General features: G+C 40.6%; 1 protein-coding gene across 1 annotated transcript in view; it reads right to left on the bottom strand.

Moving 5' to 3' along the window:
• LOC136877820 (synaptogenesis protein syg-1) overlaps positions 1-18,285 on the bottom strand; it is a 493,171-nt gene that overhangs the window by 132,220 nt on the left and 342,666 nt on the right. The window contains exons 5-6 of the mRNA XM_068228753.1: positions 8,764-8,958; positions 7,895-8,155 (exon numbers count right to left, since the gene is read on the bottom strand). Of these exons, the coding sequence (XP_068084854.1) occupies positions 7,895-8,155; positions 8,764-8,958 (456 nt within the window). The remainder of the gene's footprint in view (positions 1-7,894; positions 8,156-8,763; positions 8,959-18,285) is intronic.

Raw genomic sequence — 18,285 nt, 5'->3', positions numbered from 1 at the left:
CGGAAAACCATCTTCAGGGCTGCCGACAGTGCGGTTCGAACCCATTATCTCCCGAATACGTGCTGATATTTACGTGACCCAAACCACGTAGCCACTCGTTCGTTGATTGAGAACTTCTTCGCTCCAGAGCTACAGGCAAAATGTCATCTGGACGCGATATGGTTTCAAGAAGTTGGGGCTCCAGCTCGAACGGGCCGTGACTCAATGAGTATTCAGCGCCACCTCTTTCCACATGAATTAATCTCATAATTCGGTTATACAACCTGTAACAATAAAGTTCGGTGAATGAAGTCAGAACGATCGATCCGGCAACACTGGCGACACGCAAAGCTGCACCTGCATAGCAGTAGGTTTTGACCACCTACTCCCAACGTTGTTCAGTTGAGCATCGTGTGTGTGCCGTGTAAGACCTGTTTGACACAGTGCGTGTTTAGTGCGTTGGTTCTGAACTGCGAACAGGAACTTGCACGACCAAAATATCAATGTACAGTTTTGTTTTAAGTTAGGCAAGACACCGAAAGAAACGCATGAGATGCTGGTACGTGTTTATGAAGATCAAGTACTGTCGTTGAAGTGTGTGTACGAGTGGTTCGCCCGTTTTCGAGGAGACATGGAAAGTGTTTCTGACGACCCCCGTAGCGGAAGACCGGCGACCGCCGTCAGTGACGAAAACATTGAGAAGGTGAGGACACAATCACGAACGATTGGCGATTAACTGTGCGCATGATAGCGGATGAACTGCAGATTAACCGTGAATTCGTGCTACAAATCGTTACCCAGAAGTTAGGGAGGAGGAAAACGTGTTCTCGTCTCGTGCCACATCATTTGACTGATGATCAGAAGAGGGCACGTTTAGAGGCTTCACAGGATTTTGTCGAAACGGTGGATGCGACACCAAATTTCTTGAACTGTATTGTCACTGAGGATGAAACCTGGTGTCTCAGGCACGATCCTGAAACTAAACAGCAAAGCATGGAATGGCGTTCTCTGGGATCCTCTCGTCGGAAAAGGTCAGAGCCGAAAAGTCACGCATCAAATTCCCTTTGAAAGGGAAGAGATTTGACGATATTCCTGACATCCAACGAAACGTGACGAGGCTTTAGAACACCATCCCAAAAGAAGCCTTCTTGAAAAGTTTCGGGAAAATGTATCGCCGATCTCAGCAGTGCATAGTTATGGGAGGGGAATATTTCGAAGGACAGTAAGGTCACTGTCTCTCATTGTTCATCTATGTTGATATTGGAGGGCTATTCACCGAACTTTATTGTCACAGGTTGTATTACATGGCGGGTGCCATCTCCTGATCTGCCAGCCTCCGGTGTTTTCCTGTGGGGCTTATCTGAAGCACAAAGTTTTCACATGGCAACTCCACACTATTGTAGAGTTGAAAGACGTGATCCAGGAGGAGAATGAGGCCATTCCTACAGAAATGCTTCAGAATGTCATGAGGAGCTTTCGCGAAAGTTGATTAAAAGTCGACTATCAACAAAGGAACGTCGGTTCGCGTTTGAGTAACGAAGTTCTGTTCCATAAATAAGCGTTGGTGTCGTGTTTCAGTAACGAACATTAGTTTCGAGTTTCAGTAATGAAATTTAGTTCCAGACATGTTCTTTGGTTTTGTGTTCCAATAATGATAATGTGTGCAACACTAAGAGTCACAAATAACAATGCCACTGTTTATCAACATTTACTATTATACTAATATACTAATGAACCAATCGGTATTTAAAAATTACAGACAGATGTACAAAACATTAAACGTTGTCGGTATGGTCTCCATGCCAACTCTCCGTAGAATTATCAACACTGGGGTTCAAACTTTCAGATGTCTGCGACTGGTATTCTCCTTATTTTCGCTGTTTACTGAAAAACAAGTTTGAAAATAATATTCTAAATTAAATTTATCACCAGTAATTTACCTGTAAAGTTCCTTTCAGACCAAACGCTGAAATGCATAACAGTGTGTACTGAAGGTATATGTATAAAGGCGTTTTAAGCAATTAGGTAACTGAAATTGTTTCATTCAGTGGAAATTTGCGTGGAGATGGGCCTAAATGATGACCATGCCCGAATTTGAACTTCCTCTTCACATACTAATTATAGGATGTTACCGAGCTCGATAGCTGCAGTCGCTTAAGTGCGGCCAGTATCCAGTATTCGGGACATAGTTGGTTCTAACTCCATTGTCGGCAGCCCTGAAAATGATTTTTCGCGGTTTCTCATTTTCACACCAGGAAAATGCTGGGACTGTACTATAATTAAGGCCATGGCCGCTTCCTTCCCACTCCTAGCCCTTTCCTGTCGCATCGTCGCCAAAAGACCTATCTGTGTCGGTGCGACGTAAAGCAACTTGTAAGAAAAGTAGGATGTTGTTCTCACTTCAGTTACTGTCAACAGCAAATGCATTCATCGTATTACGAGGAGGAAAAGTTTGCCTCCAAGTCAGATAGATTTTTCCGCCGCCAGTGTACAGAATTGATATTTTCTGACTCATCGGGTACTCCTAGGAAACAGATTAGTAAAAGGGCATAGTTTTTGCCCTGGGAGTCTCCACAATTCGACCATCTTCCCGCCAAAAAAGGACGAAGTGTGTTTACGAATCACGGCTGTCTGCGGCTTGGTCATTCCAGCTCTGGAACTTTGGACTGTTAGATCGGCAGTGTAGTCCTGTTCTTTAAAAGTGAGAAACGATGTGGTGTTTCATTTGATCGAGTATTTCATATGAAAGCATTGCTTTTAATCGTGCCATTCCTACTGACGTAATTGTAATGTATATTCATTTCAGTTCGAAAAACCACTAAGACAGTCTTTCTGAGGATGTAAAAAGGCAGGTGGAGAGTGAGTGTCTACCATTATAATAGAAACTCTCCAACCTGATTGTGACTGATGGTATGCAAGTGGGTCTACCATTACAGTAAAAATTCCCTAATTTAGACTTCATATCAGAAAAGATGTTTGGTGACTTCCCGGTCGCGTTTTTAGGGTAATGTTAAGAGCTATGCAATTTAATACAATCTTGCTCACAAAGTGTACACTAGAATTTCGTATACAATGCAGAATTCCGTAGCGAAGCACGGGTACATCAGTAAGTAATATAATAATTGTGGAAACATGAGAAAGAAATTATGACACTGATGTGAAAAGAAGTTCCTGTAAGATAAGAAGGAAGATTTAGCATTCACTGATCTTTGACTTTCTAAGAAATTAAATACGTAAAATTCGTGGTCTGAGCAGAACACTAATGAATAGAAAATTTTCTTCCGTTGTCAGAGGACAAAATAGTTTATAGGAGGTCGATAGAAAGTGCGTAACTTTTATCACAGGTGGCGGATGATTCCTGTTGTTTGTTATGTCACCAGCCAGAAGGCTGGTTGGATCCTCAAATAGCACCATCGTAAGTTATGAGGCTACAGGAAAAAAATCAATAGCGGCACAAAAATTAGACTTACTAGGCAGGGTGAGGAGTGGCGTAGTTGGCCAATGCTTCTTCAATGGGCCAGAAATGCTATTACAGCACGACGAGCCCTGTGAGTAGCACCTTCCTTTACATTCAGAACCACTAAAGATCGGCAAATACATAGCAAGTTCTCTAGACTGTAGGATATATCTGTGTGAGGTGTCAGTAATCAATCAATCAATCAATCAATCAATCAATCTATCAATCAATCAATTAATCAATCAATCAATCAATCAATCAATCAATCAATCAATCAATCAACCAATCAATCAATCAATGCTCTGCATTTAGAGCTGTCACCCAGCAAACAGATTCCCTATTTGTTTACCTATATTTTGCTTATACGTTTTCATATAACTTGGAAATTTAACGAATATTTCCTTTGATCATTTATAACAATCGTTTGCTCTTCATCCTATGAATTAGAAATTTCCCAATTTCTCCCGTTGACTTCCAAACTTATCTTCATATTAATGATCTTTTCTACTTTTAGAAGCTCCGCTCAAGCTAATCAACTACTAATTTCATTCCATGCCATCACTCCACTGACAGTTCGGAACATACCACATAGTCGACGATCTCGTCTCCTTACTCTCAAGTCTTCCCAGTTCAAAGTTTGGAACATTTTTGTAACACGATTCCTTTTGGGAAATCACCCAGAATAAATCGAGCTGCTTTCCTTGGTGTGGTTTTGTGTCCTATACACAGGAACTGTACTCTAATTGGCGTCTTACCATTACCAACAAAAAAAACATGCTATACAAATCGGTAGTATAATAGAACAATCCAAATTTAAAACTTCGATCTTTGTAGTTAGTAGCAAATGACTTATTACTAGTTACTAGCAGTCGAGCACCGCAGTACAAAACGTACAGTCTGTGACAATAAAGTTCGGTGAATGAAGTCAGAACGTTCGATTCGGCGACACGCAAAGCTGCACCTGCGTAGCAGCAGGTTTTGACCACCTACTCCCAACGTTGTTCAGTTGAGCATCGTGTGTGTGCCGTGTAAGACCCGTTTGACACAGTGCGTGTTTAGTGCGTTGGTTCTGAATTGCGAACAGGAACATGAACGGCCAAAAGATCAATGTACAGTTTTGTTTTAGGCTTGGCAATACACCGAAAGAAACGCATGTGATGCGGGTATGTATTTATGAAGATTAAGCACTGTCCTTGAAGTGTGTGTGTACGAGTGGTTCGCCCGTTTTCGAGGAGGACGGGAAAGTGTTTCTGACAAACAGTTAATGGCAAAAAGGGGGGGTGGTGGAACTTGAAATCCTCCATTCCGGCCACATCTCAATCCTCCAGACTTCTTCCTATCCCCACGACTCAAACTCGCTTTGAAAGGAAAGAAATTTGACGTTATTCCTGACATCCAACGAAACGTGACGAGGCTTTTGTGACACTCTCCCAAAGGAAGCCGTCTTGCAAAGTTTCCAGGACATGTATCGCCGATCTCAGCAGTGCATACTTATGGGAGGGGACTATTTCGAAGGACAGTAAGATCACTGTCGTGCATTGTTCATCTATGTTGATAGTACAGGACTATTCACCGAACTTTATTGCCACAGGCTGTATCACAGTGATGACTGCATAGCCAAATGGCTGGCTGTTTGACATGCTTCTAGCATTTCGACACCACAGTCCTGTTGAAATGATCTAAGTTGTGTCATGCGCGACGCTGTGGCTTACTAATCTGGTTTGCAACAGGCTCCGTTGTTGTACTGTCCTTCGTGCACTGAAGAAGAACACTTACTGCCTCTTACATTAAGTTACGTTGCATGCGGTTTCTTTTCATTCATTTCCAAATCAGCATTAGTACGAAGCAAGGGGACGCGAGTGTTAACGCGACACGGCTATAGAGCCAAGTTCTGAATTCGGAAGACGAGTGGGTTCGAGCCCCACCGTCGACTGTCCTAAAAACGTTTTTTGTGGTTACTTAATTTCACTTCCAGGAAAATGCTGGGACAGTTCCATTTCATACGCCACAGCCGATTCCATCCACCTTCTTACTCATTAGCTCCTCAATTGAGGTTGACATGAGGAAGGACATCTGGCAGTAAAACATGTCATATAATTACATCTCACGGTATCCTCATCTGTCCTTAACTTTGTGTTTGTGTTGTGAGGTGCCAGAGGTCTGGGATGGGACGGGATTTGGTGTGTCTTGAGTCATTTTACCAGGTTCATTTTTTTTAGGATTCTACGTCATCTTGTGTGAACAGAATACATCTGTAATGCAGAGCGAGGAGGCTACCCGGTTTAGCTGACGTAGGTGTGGAGCTTAATTCGGGAGATAGTGAATTCGAACGCTACTGTCGGTAGCTTCGACGATTGTTATCCGTGATCTCCCATTTTCACAACAAGAAATCCTTGACCTGTCCCTTAGTTTAGGCCACGGTCGCTCCCTTCCAAGTCCTATCTGATTGTTGCCATAAGGCCTGTCAGTGAAGTTGCGACGTGTAAGAAAGGGGATCACTGTAAGTACCTAGGTGTTATTATAAGGAAATATCTAAGATTGGTTTAATCACATAAATCGGATTATAAATAAACGGGACAGATCTCCGCACATCATTATGAGAGTATTTATGGGTTGTAGTAAGAATGTAGAAACCAGCTAGAGTATGGTTCCAGGGTATGGGACCCACTTCAGGTAGGCTATACTGAATTCGAGAAGTGGAAAAAATCCAAAGAAAAGCGGATCGATTTATTCTGGGTGATTTCCTAAAATAGTAGTGTTCCGAAAATGTTGCAAAGTATGTGCTGGGAAGACTTGAGAGAAAGGAGACGAGCTGCTCTAGTAACCGGTATGTTCGGAGCTGTCAGTGGAGAGATGGTGTAGAATGACATTAGAAAACGAACATTTTTTATAGAATTTGTTTTACGTCTCAACGACACAGGTCTGATTCCGACGACGGGATAGGAACGGCCTAGGAGTGGGAAGAAAGCGTCCGTGGATTTATGAATAAGTTTGAGTGGTGTTTGCAAAAGTAGGAAAGATCACAATATGAATATAAAGTTGGAATTCAAGTGGGAAAATTGGGGTAATTATTCGTTTATAGGAAGGAGAGTTAGGAATTGGAATAATTTACCAAGAGAGATGTTCAATAAATTTCCTAGTTCTTTAAAAACTTTTAAGATAAAGCTAGTAAACAATTGATAGGAAAACTGCCATCTGGGCGACTGTCCTAAATGCAGATCTTTCATGACTGATTGAACCCGGGGCGCATATTTGCGTGTGGCATTAGTTACATTTACTTGGGTCAACCTCCTCGAATTTGAAATGAACCTGTCTTGTGGCCGGGGTCATCCGAAAATTTGTGTAACGTAACGCGTCGAAAAGTATAACGGAAGTGACGTCACATTAGTCGTTACCTAAGGCCTTGGTCACCAAATATGTCGCGCCTGTAGAGTTGTATAAATAGACTGCGTGGAATTTTTTTTGTTTTTGTAATTTGCGACGATGGGATAGAAAGAGCTGGGAGCGGGAAGGAAGCTGCTGTGGCATTAATTAAAGTACAGCCTCAGCATTTGCCTTGGTGTGAAAATAGCGAATCACGGAAAACCATCTTCACGGTTGCCGACAGTCGGATTCGAACCCACTATCTCCAGATTACAAGCTCACAGCTGCGCGCAAAGCCAGTTGCTCGGTAGAGTGGGTCGAAACAGAAAGTGTACCGTCAGTGATGTCATATTAGTCGTTACCGTAGGTCTTGGTCACCAAAGATGCTGCGGCTAAAAAGTACCTTTGACGTAGTTTTCTTTAATACTTGACCTTCCATGGTCAATTCTCATTGTCTTCTGACCTGCATGGGGTAAATTATAAGACGCATCGAGAAGCTTTCATTTTCTGACATTCTTCCCTTTCTTTCTCCAAATTCTCATTCTCAAAAGTTTGAGATTTGTTACTCAAACTTCCTCGCCACATTGGCGTTAAGAATGGATGGTTAGCCCGGTTTTATGAAAAATTAAAATCCACAGTCTATTTCTAGTCGTTCGACCTGGTCAGGAATGGAATGAATGAAGCCCCCATCTAGCGGCGAGAATAGGAATTGTGCCGGCTGCCTAAGCCTGTCGCACTCCTCCGGGACAATGAATGGCAGATGAAATGATATTGGAGAGTGTTGTTGGAATGACAGGAAAAGCCGGACTACTCGGAGAAAAACCTGTCCCGCCTTTGCTATGTGCAGCACAAATCTCACATGGAGTGACCGGGATTTGAACCACGGAACTCATTGGTGAGAGGCCGGCACGCTGCCGCCTGAGCCACGGAGTTCTAGCCCGGTTTTTTATACCAGCTCAAAATAATAATCTGCACCACAAGGCATATTATCCTAAAATCAAGTCTAGTTTTGATTTTAATATTCTAACTACCCTCCACAGCAACTTCTTTGTCCTGAAATAACGTTACAGTGCATCATGATCAACAGATACTCACACTTGACGTCCAGCTGAACAGAGAGCGGCTTACTGCTGCCCACATCGTTCTTGCCTTGACACGTGTAGTTACCAGAGTCCCGGCGGGTAATTGGACGGAAACGAAGTGTTTCATCAACACTGACTATGTCACTCTGGCCAGTACGACGCCACATTATTGTAGCCGGTGGATTGGCGTCGGCTACACACCTCAGAATGATGTCATCCTTTCCATCTTCTAGGTCCTTGCTGGGTGCCCCGTGCATACGAACCTCCGGTGAATCTGGAACATGGAGAAGACAAATATGATGGAATACAACGATGCAGTTTTATTCGTATGACTACGGAATACTAACGTTTCCTGTCATGATGGATGGTAGAGAATTGTGTAAAGTCGAACGATCAAAGCTGACAAGCGCTACGCACAGAGTTCTTTCATCATCTTCTTTTGACAAGTGAGTACTCTCTGCACTGTGGCAGTAAATGCACTATGCTGACATTGTATAGTTTAAAAAATGTAATAGTTGAAGGAAAAACGGACACTCGCCGCCGTTTCATGAACAATATTCATTAGCCTACGGAGAGCAAACGGAACACGCTTGGAAATCTAACACTTTCTCGAATAAGTACGTTACGAATTTAACAAAAAAAAATGAAGTAACTCTTCCCAATTTTAAATACCCATGTGTCTTATGCAAGGGTTAGACAACTGTGCGGTTCCATTATTGCGAGAGTAATTATCCCATTTATTTTAGAATTTAATTTTAATTCATTTTTAGATTTTAATCTAATTAGCAGTATGCAGTTGGTTACATTGAGTACACATACAAAATTTTGTAAGATATACAAATAAATTTCCGGTGGAATTTGGTATAGAAGAGACTTACTTACATCTGACATCAAGACGGACCTCGATCTGTAGAGCCTTAGCGTGATAGGATTCATGTGCAGCGACGCATTTGAGAGTCTTGCCAAACATATTCTTGTTGACTGTGAGTTTGAGCACTGATACAGCCACCCATGTGCGAGGATTGTCCATTTCAGTCGCGTTACTCTGCGAATGTCCATCAGCTACTTCGTCGTCTCCTGCAAAGATAGTTTCAAAATACATGTAAACCAGCGTAATAACCTTGATGTTCTTGGAAGATCCTCGTTATTTGTATCCATGCAACAAATAGCAAAAGGTAACAAAGCAATTCATTTAAAATTATTTGATATATACCTACAATCACTCATACTTGAAATATATATTAATAATAATAATAATAATAATAATAATAATAATAATAATAATAATAATAATAATAATAATAATATATAATCTTGAATTGTCCTTCCCCAACCTCTAAACTAGAATTTCCAGAAATACCAGAGAACTCAGAAGATGACGAACCACCAACAAAGGAAAAAGTCAAGGAAGCTCTTGAAAACCTCAAAAACAACAGGGCAAGTGGAGAGGACTCAATAACGGCAGAAATTTCGAAATGGTCAGAAACGGAAATCTTAGATGACCTTCACCAAATCAAGGAAATCTGGGAGAAGGAGACAATCCCAGAAGAATGGAAAACAGCACTTATCCATCCGCTGCATAAGAAAAGGGACAAGCAGGATGTCAACAACTATAGGGGCGTGTCCCTTATCCCGATCGCCTATAAAATTCTCTCAAAATTGCTTCTTAATAGAATAGAAGCGAATCTGGACCAACAACTAGGAGAATACCAAGCAGGGTTTAGGAAAGCCCGCTCCTGTATCGAACAAATATTCAACCTGAATTCAATACTCCGCCACAGAATGTTGAATGGTAAGAAAATTGTGGTGTCGTATATACACTTCAAAAAAGCCTTCGATTCGGTAGACAGAGAGCAGATCATTAGGGAATTTAGAGTCAAAACCAAACTGGCAAATATAATCAAAGAGACCCTAACAGGCACAATCTCCAAGGTAAAATTCTTCGGGCATCTCCCACAATCATTTGAAATCAAGACAAGCGTGAAGAAAGGGGATGGACTATCCCCACTCCTATTCAACTGTGTCCTAGAAAAGATAGTGAGAATATGGAACTCAGAACTTGAACATCAAGGGATAATCCCGATCTGTCTAGGGAGAAAATGAGGTGGGATTAAAGTCAACTGCTTGGCTTTTGCTGACGACCTTGCTATACTATCACAAATTTCGGAGGTAGCAACCATCCAGATTAACCTCTTGGAAAGAATCGCCAGCCAAGTAGGACTGAGGATCTCAGCAGAAAAGGTCTAATTTATGAAGAACATTAAAGATGGATCAAAATTCCTGGAAACAGAGATAGGACGAACACAAAGGGTCAAGAAGTTCAAGTACCTTGGTGAGACGATACAGCAGAATGGACTATAAAAAGCTACAGTGGAAGATCGGATCTCAAAACTGGAGAGAGCATACGGCTTAACAAAAAACATACACAATAAGAAGTGTTTATGTCGGAATTCCAAATTAAAATATTACAGCATCGTGGTCAAAACAGAATGCCTGTATTCCAGTGAATGCCTGTCCATGAACTATAAGCTGGAGAAGCTAGAGGTCCTGGAAAGAAGAATCCTCAGAAAAATTATGGGAGCTGTCCAAACTGAAAGCGGGTGGAAACTTCGGAGTAAAAAATAAGTTTACCAGAAGGTGGAAAGAATCTCAGAGACCATGAAGAAAAGGAGGCTGGCGTTTCTTGGACATCTATACAGAATGAACGCAAACAGACTTACCAAACAGATATTTTATTACTTCTGGAGAAAAAAAGACCACTACAGCATGGATTAAGTAAACGAAGAAGGATATAGAAAGGTTAAACATCTTGGAAGACCAGCTGTTAGAAAGGAATACGTTTAGGAACACACTGAAGAATTTGGAAGGTGTTCAAGCCGCAGGAAGAACTAGGAAGACCGGAAGAGCCTGGACAGATGAACAACGGAAGCAGGTCAGCGAACGCATGAAGGAGTATTGGACACAGAGAAAACTCCGCACGAAGAGAAAGAAAGGAAGTTGTAGCACAGTCTAATATATAAAGTCGCGAAGCTCTAATAAGAGGAAGGTTCATCCACTTGATAGCTGGAGCGACACTAGCACCTCTAGCGGCGAGGTAGAGGCAACTTGCTAGCAGACAATAGGGAACGAATTACCAATACAGTCTAAAATAGTCATAACTTCTGAACCATTCATACAAATAATGTCCTGACAAGGTTATTGTAATCCTTATGAAATAGTGGAGGAAGCCAAATAATATATTTCGATGAGGAGTTCGAGGATAATATCGAAATATTTATTTAATCTTAAGGAGTTATGTTTTTTCACCGCGGACTATACCATAAAATCGCTTCTAGAGGCCAACCGGTTCGAAATAGGTATATATCATCGCGGAAATGGTAGAGCACTGGCCTTCTTACCCCAACTTGGCAGGTTCGATGTCGGTCGGTCGGTCGATCACTTGCTTTCTTGGCATACGGCGCGTGAGTAGTATAATACAGAGATTCGGCGGCCACCACCACCGCAGGCTCCCAGAGGCCTCCTCCACCACCACCACAGCCAGAGGCCTCCCAGAGGTCTCCTCCACCACCCGCGGGAAATTTGAATTTGTAAACAAAGCCACGTGCTTTTTGACAGCTATCATCGACAACAACGCATCGCTAACCTCAGTACTGCCATCTTGACGGGCCTAAACCTCAGTAGTACCAACTTAACCTAACTAGCGTGAGATTTGAATCGGTAAACAAATCCACGTGTTTTTGACAGCCACGTGCTTTTTGACAGACAATAACGCATCGCTAACCTCAGTACTGCCATCTTGACAGGCCTAAACCTCAGTAGTACCAACTTAACCTAACTAGCGCGAGATAAACAAATCCACGTGCTTTTTTGACAGCTGTCATCCGCCATCTTTAAATTACAGAGCACCGTGCTGCCCTCTTTATCGCAGTAGCTGCAAATTCGTCACCTATCATCGGCAGTGCTGCCATCTTGGCGGGTCTAACCCTTAGTGCTACCAACTTAACTTCACTAGCGTGAGATAAACAAATCCACGTGCTTATTGACAGCTGTCATCCGCCATCTTTAATCTATAGAGCACAGTGCTGCCCTCTTTAGCTACTTACCTTTGAAATGTGGTGGCGGATAATTTGAAAAATGCTTTTTGATAGCAGCCATCTTTAATCGACAGAGCACCGTGCTGCACTCTGGTGACAGACAATTCCACGTGACAGCAGCCATCTTTAATCAGGAGAGCACAGGGCTGCACTTTATGTGGTGGCGGCAAATTTCACATGCTCTTGTTTGGAAACAAAGCCACGTGCTTTTTTTTGACAGCTATCATCCGCCATCTTTAATCCAGAGAGAACAGTGCTGCCCTCTTTGTGGTGGCGGATAATTTGAAAAATTCTTTTTTGACAAGCAGCCATCTTTAATCCAGAGAGAACAGTGCTGCCCTCTTTAGCTACTTACCTTTGAGGCGTTTAATTTGAAAAATTCTATTTGACAAGCTGCCACCTTTAATGAAAAGAGCATCGTGCTGCTATCTTGCGGGTAATTTTTACGTCACAGTTGTCATCCACCATCTTGCATTGCTAACCTTAGTGCTGCCCTCTTTAGCTACTTACCTTTGAAAAAAAATCTATTTGACAAGCTGTCACCCGCCATTTTGCATCGCAAACCTCAGTGCTGCACTCTTTAGTTGAAATGTGGTGGCGGATAATTTGAAAAAATCTTTATGACAAGCAGCCATCTTTAATCCAGAGAGAACAGTGCTGCCATCTTTAGTTACCGCTATCTTACATCGCTTACCTCGGTGCTGCACTCTTTAGTTGAAATGTGGTGGCGGTAAATTCGAACAAGTTTACACATGCATCGGGAAAGCTAGAGTAAGCACGTGCTGCAGTGATGACGTCATTGTGCATGTTTAGACCTGATCGTTTTTCTTAAGAGTAAGTCGGTGAAAAGCAATGCAATAAGTACAACATTTTTGAATGCGATCAAATATTTATTTACAAATGTACTACAACAGTGTTCGTTTTTGCTGCTGACAAGGTTGGTGTGCTTCTTAACAACGTATGCTTCTGAAATGCCTCCTGCAACATCCAAATTAAACAAAACATTTAGAAATATATTTTACTAAGTATGGTATGCTTTACAGAGAAGATCATATACTTCTTACCTTGTTGTTATTCCTTTTCCGAATCATCATCATCATCATCATGAGGTACTAGAGAAAGTTCATTCATACACTGTGTACAGTGTTCAATCCTCGGATTTGGTCCATCCCAATCATCATCACCATTTTCTCCTCGATGCTTGTAATGTCGTTCACAAGTTCTGCATAAAGCTACTTCGATCGACATCTTACTGTGTAGAGGAAGGATGTCCCAAAAATTATGTACGTAAGAGGCAGAGTACGTATATAAAAATCTTGGTGGTAAGTATTGAATAAGATGTTTCGTCATCGACGATCTATGTTTATAGAACATCTTAATAGCCTCACTCACTCGTGTAAGATAAATAAGATGTTGCGTATGAGCATGCAAACAGCATGCACATTTACAGTTTTGTTCCATAGCGTACGATGTCGAAGCACACACTAATGCAAATGATAAAGATTCTTATTTATTGTCTCGTAACAATATTCGTTTGCGGATGGTAAGTAACATCACTCATATGAATAATAAGACAATAGGCTGCTGTGTTAGCAGGAATGTTTTCAGATGTTTCAAATTCTAAACGAATATCAACTGGAGATTCTTTTATAGATTCTTCATGATAAGAGCAGTCTATAACTACAATCGGTGCTTTATTTTTAAATTCTTGAGGTGTAAATAGCGGACGATCTTCTTTCTATAATACGATGATTGAAATTTACAAAACATGTCATAGAGCATCCCAAATTTATTTTTCTCAAAGTTCATGTCTATGTTTTCGTAGGGATACGTAATTCCGTTGAGATATAGTCTAACGTGTCTTAATTTACAGTGATCAAACAGTGAGCTATCTTTTTCGTGATTGAATTTACGATTAGTTTGAAATCCAAAAATAATGTACAAGGGCTTCTCAGTAAAACGTGATGTTTTAACAGCCCAGCTATGCTTGTTTGTAGGTGGTAACACAGGATATTCATGCAGCTCCCAACTTCTAAAACGTATAGGTAATGGTGTATCATTTTCTACAATCTTGAGCAATCGAAGTTTTTCACGATCAGATAAGGTTACATGTGGAATCCGCCACAGTATACGATGCAGTGTTATTTTCGATTCTACTGGTGTTTCTACTGCTTTAAGAGAATTGTAATCACTTCGATCACGGATTAGAATAAGCACTTGTTTTGCATTGATTATTTTACGTGTAAAGTCTTCTGCGAATCCAAAAATATGTTTCAGTGATAACATACCCGTAAAAGTTCCATCCTCATTAATCATCCAGTTGTTAGTAGCTTTTGGACACCATCCAGCCATCCGCAAGAGATTACTTTCTTCATCACAGAAAGAAGGGTAGAGTTTCATTGCACTTGTAATACCAACATTCTTCGTTCGATCTATTTCAACATTATTTACTTCATATCGCGCTTCAGAAAAGAGAAAAGCTAGAGCATGGTTGTTTAGTTGTGAAGTGCTTGGTCCACTTCCATCAGACTTTTCTAGTCGTCCTTCAATATAGAGGTAGCTTTCGTGTGGTAAGGTGTAAACATCTTGCTGATTAATAATAAAATGAATTTCATCATTGTTATTGAATACAAACGTAAAATGTTGATAGGAATGAAGCTCACTTCGTACTACACCTTCACGACTTTCTACTGTATTCGTAATGTCTAGCATTTCTTCCATTCTGTTGTAGTAGTGTATATCCTAAATCTTGGAGTATCTGCTTATGGGTATCTGTTAACTCGATGAGTCTCTGCACACATGTAGTATGTCTTCGGAATGTACACCGTGTTTTATAGATGGTTTTCATACTGGTTTAAGATGTAGTTTGTAAGCTACGTACGCGTGCTGATCTAAATGAATAAGCTGATTATGTTTATTTACAAGTCTAAGAGTAATGTTGCTAATGTGTTTTACAGACACAGGATGATAAAGAACTACTGCTGGTTTCTCACAAATAGTATATCCACGTTCCTCTGTAACAATAAAGTCGTGCAGGACGTGCGAAGGTTGTAGATTACTATTCAAGTCTGTAATAATATTACAAGTAATGTTCACATTATAATCATCGAAGAGTTTTATAGGTTGATCAGACTCGTAACGTACGTTCGGTAGGAGCTCCCTCGATGAAAATCCAAGCAGTGGTCCAATCGAATCAGGTTGTGATTTGAAGTCAATCTTAAATGATGATTCAATAACACATTTATGTGTAATGTTGCTTATAGTGATTGAGAACTTGTAATTATGATTACTAAAACTATCTTGATCAATTAACGTACTTTCAATATAGTCGTGAATATCGTCTACTGTATAACTACCTGAGGGTAGTGTTAGCACATACTCATCGTAATAGAACTTGTTTAAACCATCACGCACATTATAGATTTTATTGTAGCTTTCAAACGACACTAGTCCAAGACTATGCGGCTGATAGCTAAGTTCGATTCGTGGATTAAAATAGACGGTTGTTTCAGGTCCTTCTCCACGTACAGCAAACGTTCTTTCACTGTTCGTCATCACGTAGACACTAATGCACTTTCTCTACTGTCTGGGTTTGATATAAGAACATACGACATAATCGTCCGCACATGCGTGTATTAAAGTTTTGCACACGGTTTTTATTGTAAACGATGTCTGCACTGCTTCCGAAATAACGTATGAGCTCAAAAGGAGGAGGTAAGTCTCCATAGCTATCAAAATACCATACTTTAGATTTACGTTTTACATAAGCAACGTAATGAGTTCCAGGTCCACGACTGTCGTCCAAGTTAATTACGGCACTTTCACGTTCACGTGGGCGCGCTGGTAGTTGATCGCGCATATACACTCCTCGAAAATAATGAATTCCTAGTTGTTTAGCAAACGTAAAAACTTCATCATGCGTTAGAGCTCGATATGGCAGTGCATTCAGTAGATGTTTTTTGGAGAAATGCAGATACCAAGCCCTTTCTTGTATGGCGCTAGCTTCATGTTCATACCTTTGCCTCGTAACGCAATTGCCTCCATCGTCTTGTTATGACGTTCACTCTCTTTCAACTGTTGTTTCGCTTCTTCTACAGCTTTGACAGTTCTCGCTACAGCACTAGCACCACCTAGCAATGACCCTAAAGCTGCTAAGCCAGCAAACAGTGCAGGAATAAATCCTCCTCGTTTTGGTACAGGAATAATTCGTGCACGTTTACTAAATATTGCTCTGCACTTTGGAGAAATTCTCGCTCTTGCTGCGCGTAACGCCTTAGTAATAGCTAGACAAGGATTGTATTCCCCTCGAATAGCTTTTTGCGCAGACTTTATAACATCTTTCCATCCAACAGTTTTTACTTTCTTCTTCTTCTTCATGTCGTTTGGATATCGTTGTTTCACCATGCTGGACACGACTTTACTAGTCAAGAGCAAATCATAAACTAACCGTTACCTCTTGTTTCGTTTAATATATATATATATATTACTATTACGTACTTTATGATTCAGTTATCATGAAGATTATAAAGCAGCAAGACACGCTACCTGTTACCGACATTGTACCACATCTCTTACCTAGTTCTAGTACAACTACAGGAAAACGTCATGGAACGTTGTTTCCTTTTACTGTTCGATGTATTATATCAGGCCCGCCGGGATGCGGGAAAACAAATCTTTTACTCACACTTATTACTTCTGTAAATGGTGTACGCTTCGAGAATATTTGTGTTTTCGCAAAATCACTCTATCAGTCGCTATATACTGTTCTACAAACTGTAATGCACGATCTAGTTAAAGATGGAATAAGATATTTTAAATTTAATTCGCATGAGCAAGTACCATCACCAGACGATGTGCTTCCTAATTCTCTTACGATATTTGATGATGTCGCAACAGAACAGCAAAACGTTATTCGTGCATTCTTTAGTATGGGTCGCCATAAATATGTTGATTGCATCTATTTGTGCCAAACCTATTCTCGTGTGCCTAAGCAGTTGATACGCGACAACGCAAATGTTATTGTGCTTTTTCGGCAAGATGAGCGCAACATGCGACATGTGTATAACGATCATGTTAACACTGATATGACATTCGATGACTTTAAACGTATGTGTGCTAAATGTTGGTCATTAAACCGTTACAGCTTTTTAGTTATTGATATAGAAAGTGATGTACAGCATGGACGATATCGCATGGGTTTCGATCATTTTATATGCATTAACACAGAATTACAGTAACTACTTTATTAAAAACCATCAGCATGTTAACAGCTAGCAAGGAGATCGCAAAACATCATCCAAGCTCAAAACAATATTCGACGGAAATTTAAGGAGCTTAAACGTATTCAAGCAGACACGGATTTATTTTTAAAAACACAACTAAGTACACCACTCAAAGAAATTTTTAATTCTACTTCATTACCGCAGTCTACTTCAAGTTTTGCTTCTATGCAAACATCATATCATAAAGAGAAGCATGAAGAAGAAAAGCATGAAGAAGATAAGGAAGAGAAGAAGCAGGATGTAGATCAAGAAGAGGAAGAGGAAGATAAAGAAGAAGAAGAACAAGAAGAACTTAATGATACATCACCATCTAAGCGTGTTGAGTTTTTAACTACAGATGTTATTGCTGAAACACCTACTACATCGACGCAAAATCTACCATCTTTGTCTGAGGTTATGATTACACCAGAGTATCGCAATCAGTTTAGAACTTTTATTCAAGATACCTATGGATCTCTCTTTGCACCTTATATAGAAAAACTTTTTACAGGACAAACTGACACTACCTACGGTATTCGCTACGAAGATGACTGTTTCCGGATAGGAAATTCAAATGTTAAGATTAATAACAACAAACTAATTGTAGAAGGTGTTACCTATAAACCTACGCAAGGACTCTTAGAACTTCCTTTCTCACGAATACCTGACAAGGATATAATTTTACAAGATGATCTTAAAAAATATAAAGCAATACATTTTGCTATTGATGCAACACGACGTAATTACAAGAGAACAGAAGCTGTAAATGCGAATAAGAGTTACAAGTATCGTGAGTTTATTTCTAAGCTGTTTCCGACTGCACGTAGTCTTGATGTTATCTACAAGCCTTTGTTGCCGTATGTGGATGTAAGATACTGGAATGACCCAAACTTACTCGTTGAACGATTACAACTTTTAAGAGCATCGCAAGAGGCTGGTCACACTGGTCACGGATCAGAAATTCTAGAAATAGAAAGAGAACTACGTTATGCCGGCATTATTTTGTAATGGCTCGTCAAGAGAAGATCTCACCTGTAAAGGTAGACATC

The sequence above is a fragment of the Anabrus simplex genome, chromosome 7, assembly GCF_040414725.1.
Source record: "Anabrus simplex isolate iqAnaSimp1 chromosome 7, ASM4041472v1, whole genome shotgun sequence".
In the NCBI taxonomy this organism is placed as follows: domain Eukaryota; kingdom Metazoa; phylum Arthropoda; class Insecta; order Orthoptera; family Tettigoniidae; genus Anabrus; species Anabrus simplex.
This window is presented reverse-complemented; position numbering and strand designations above follow the sequence as displayed.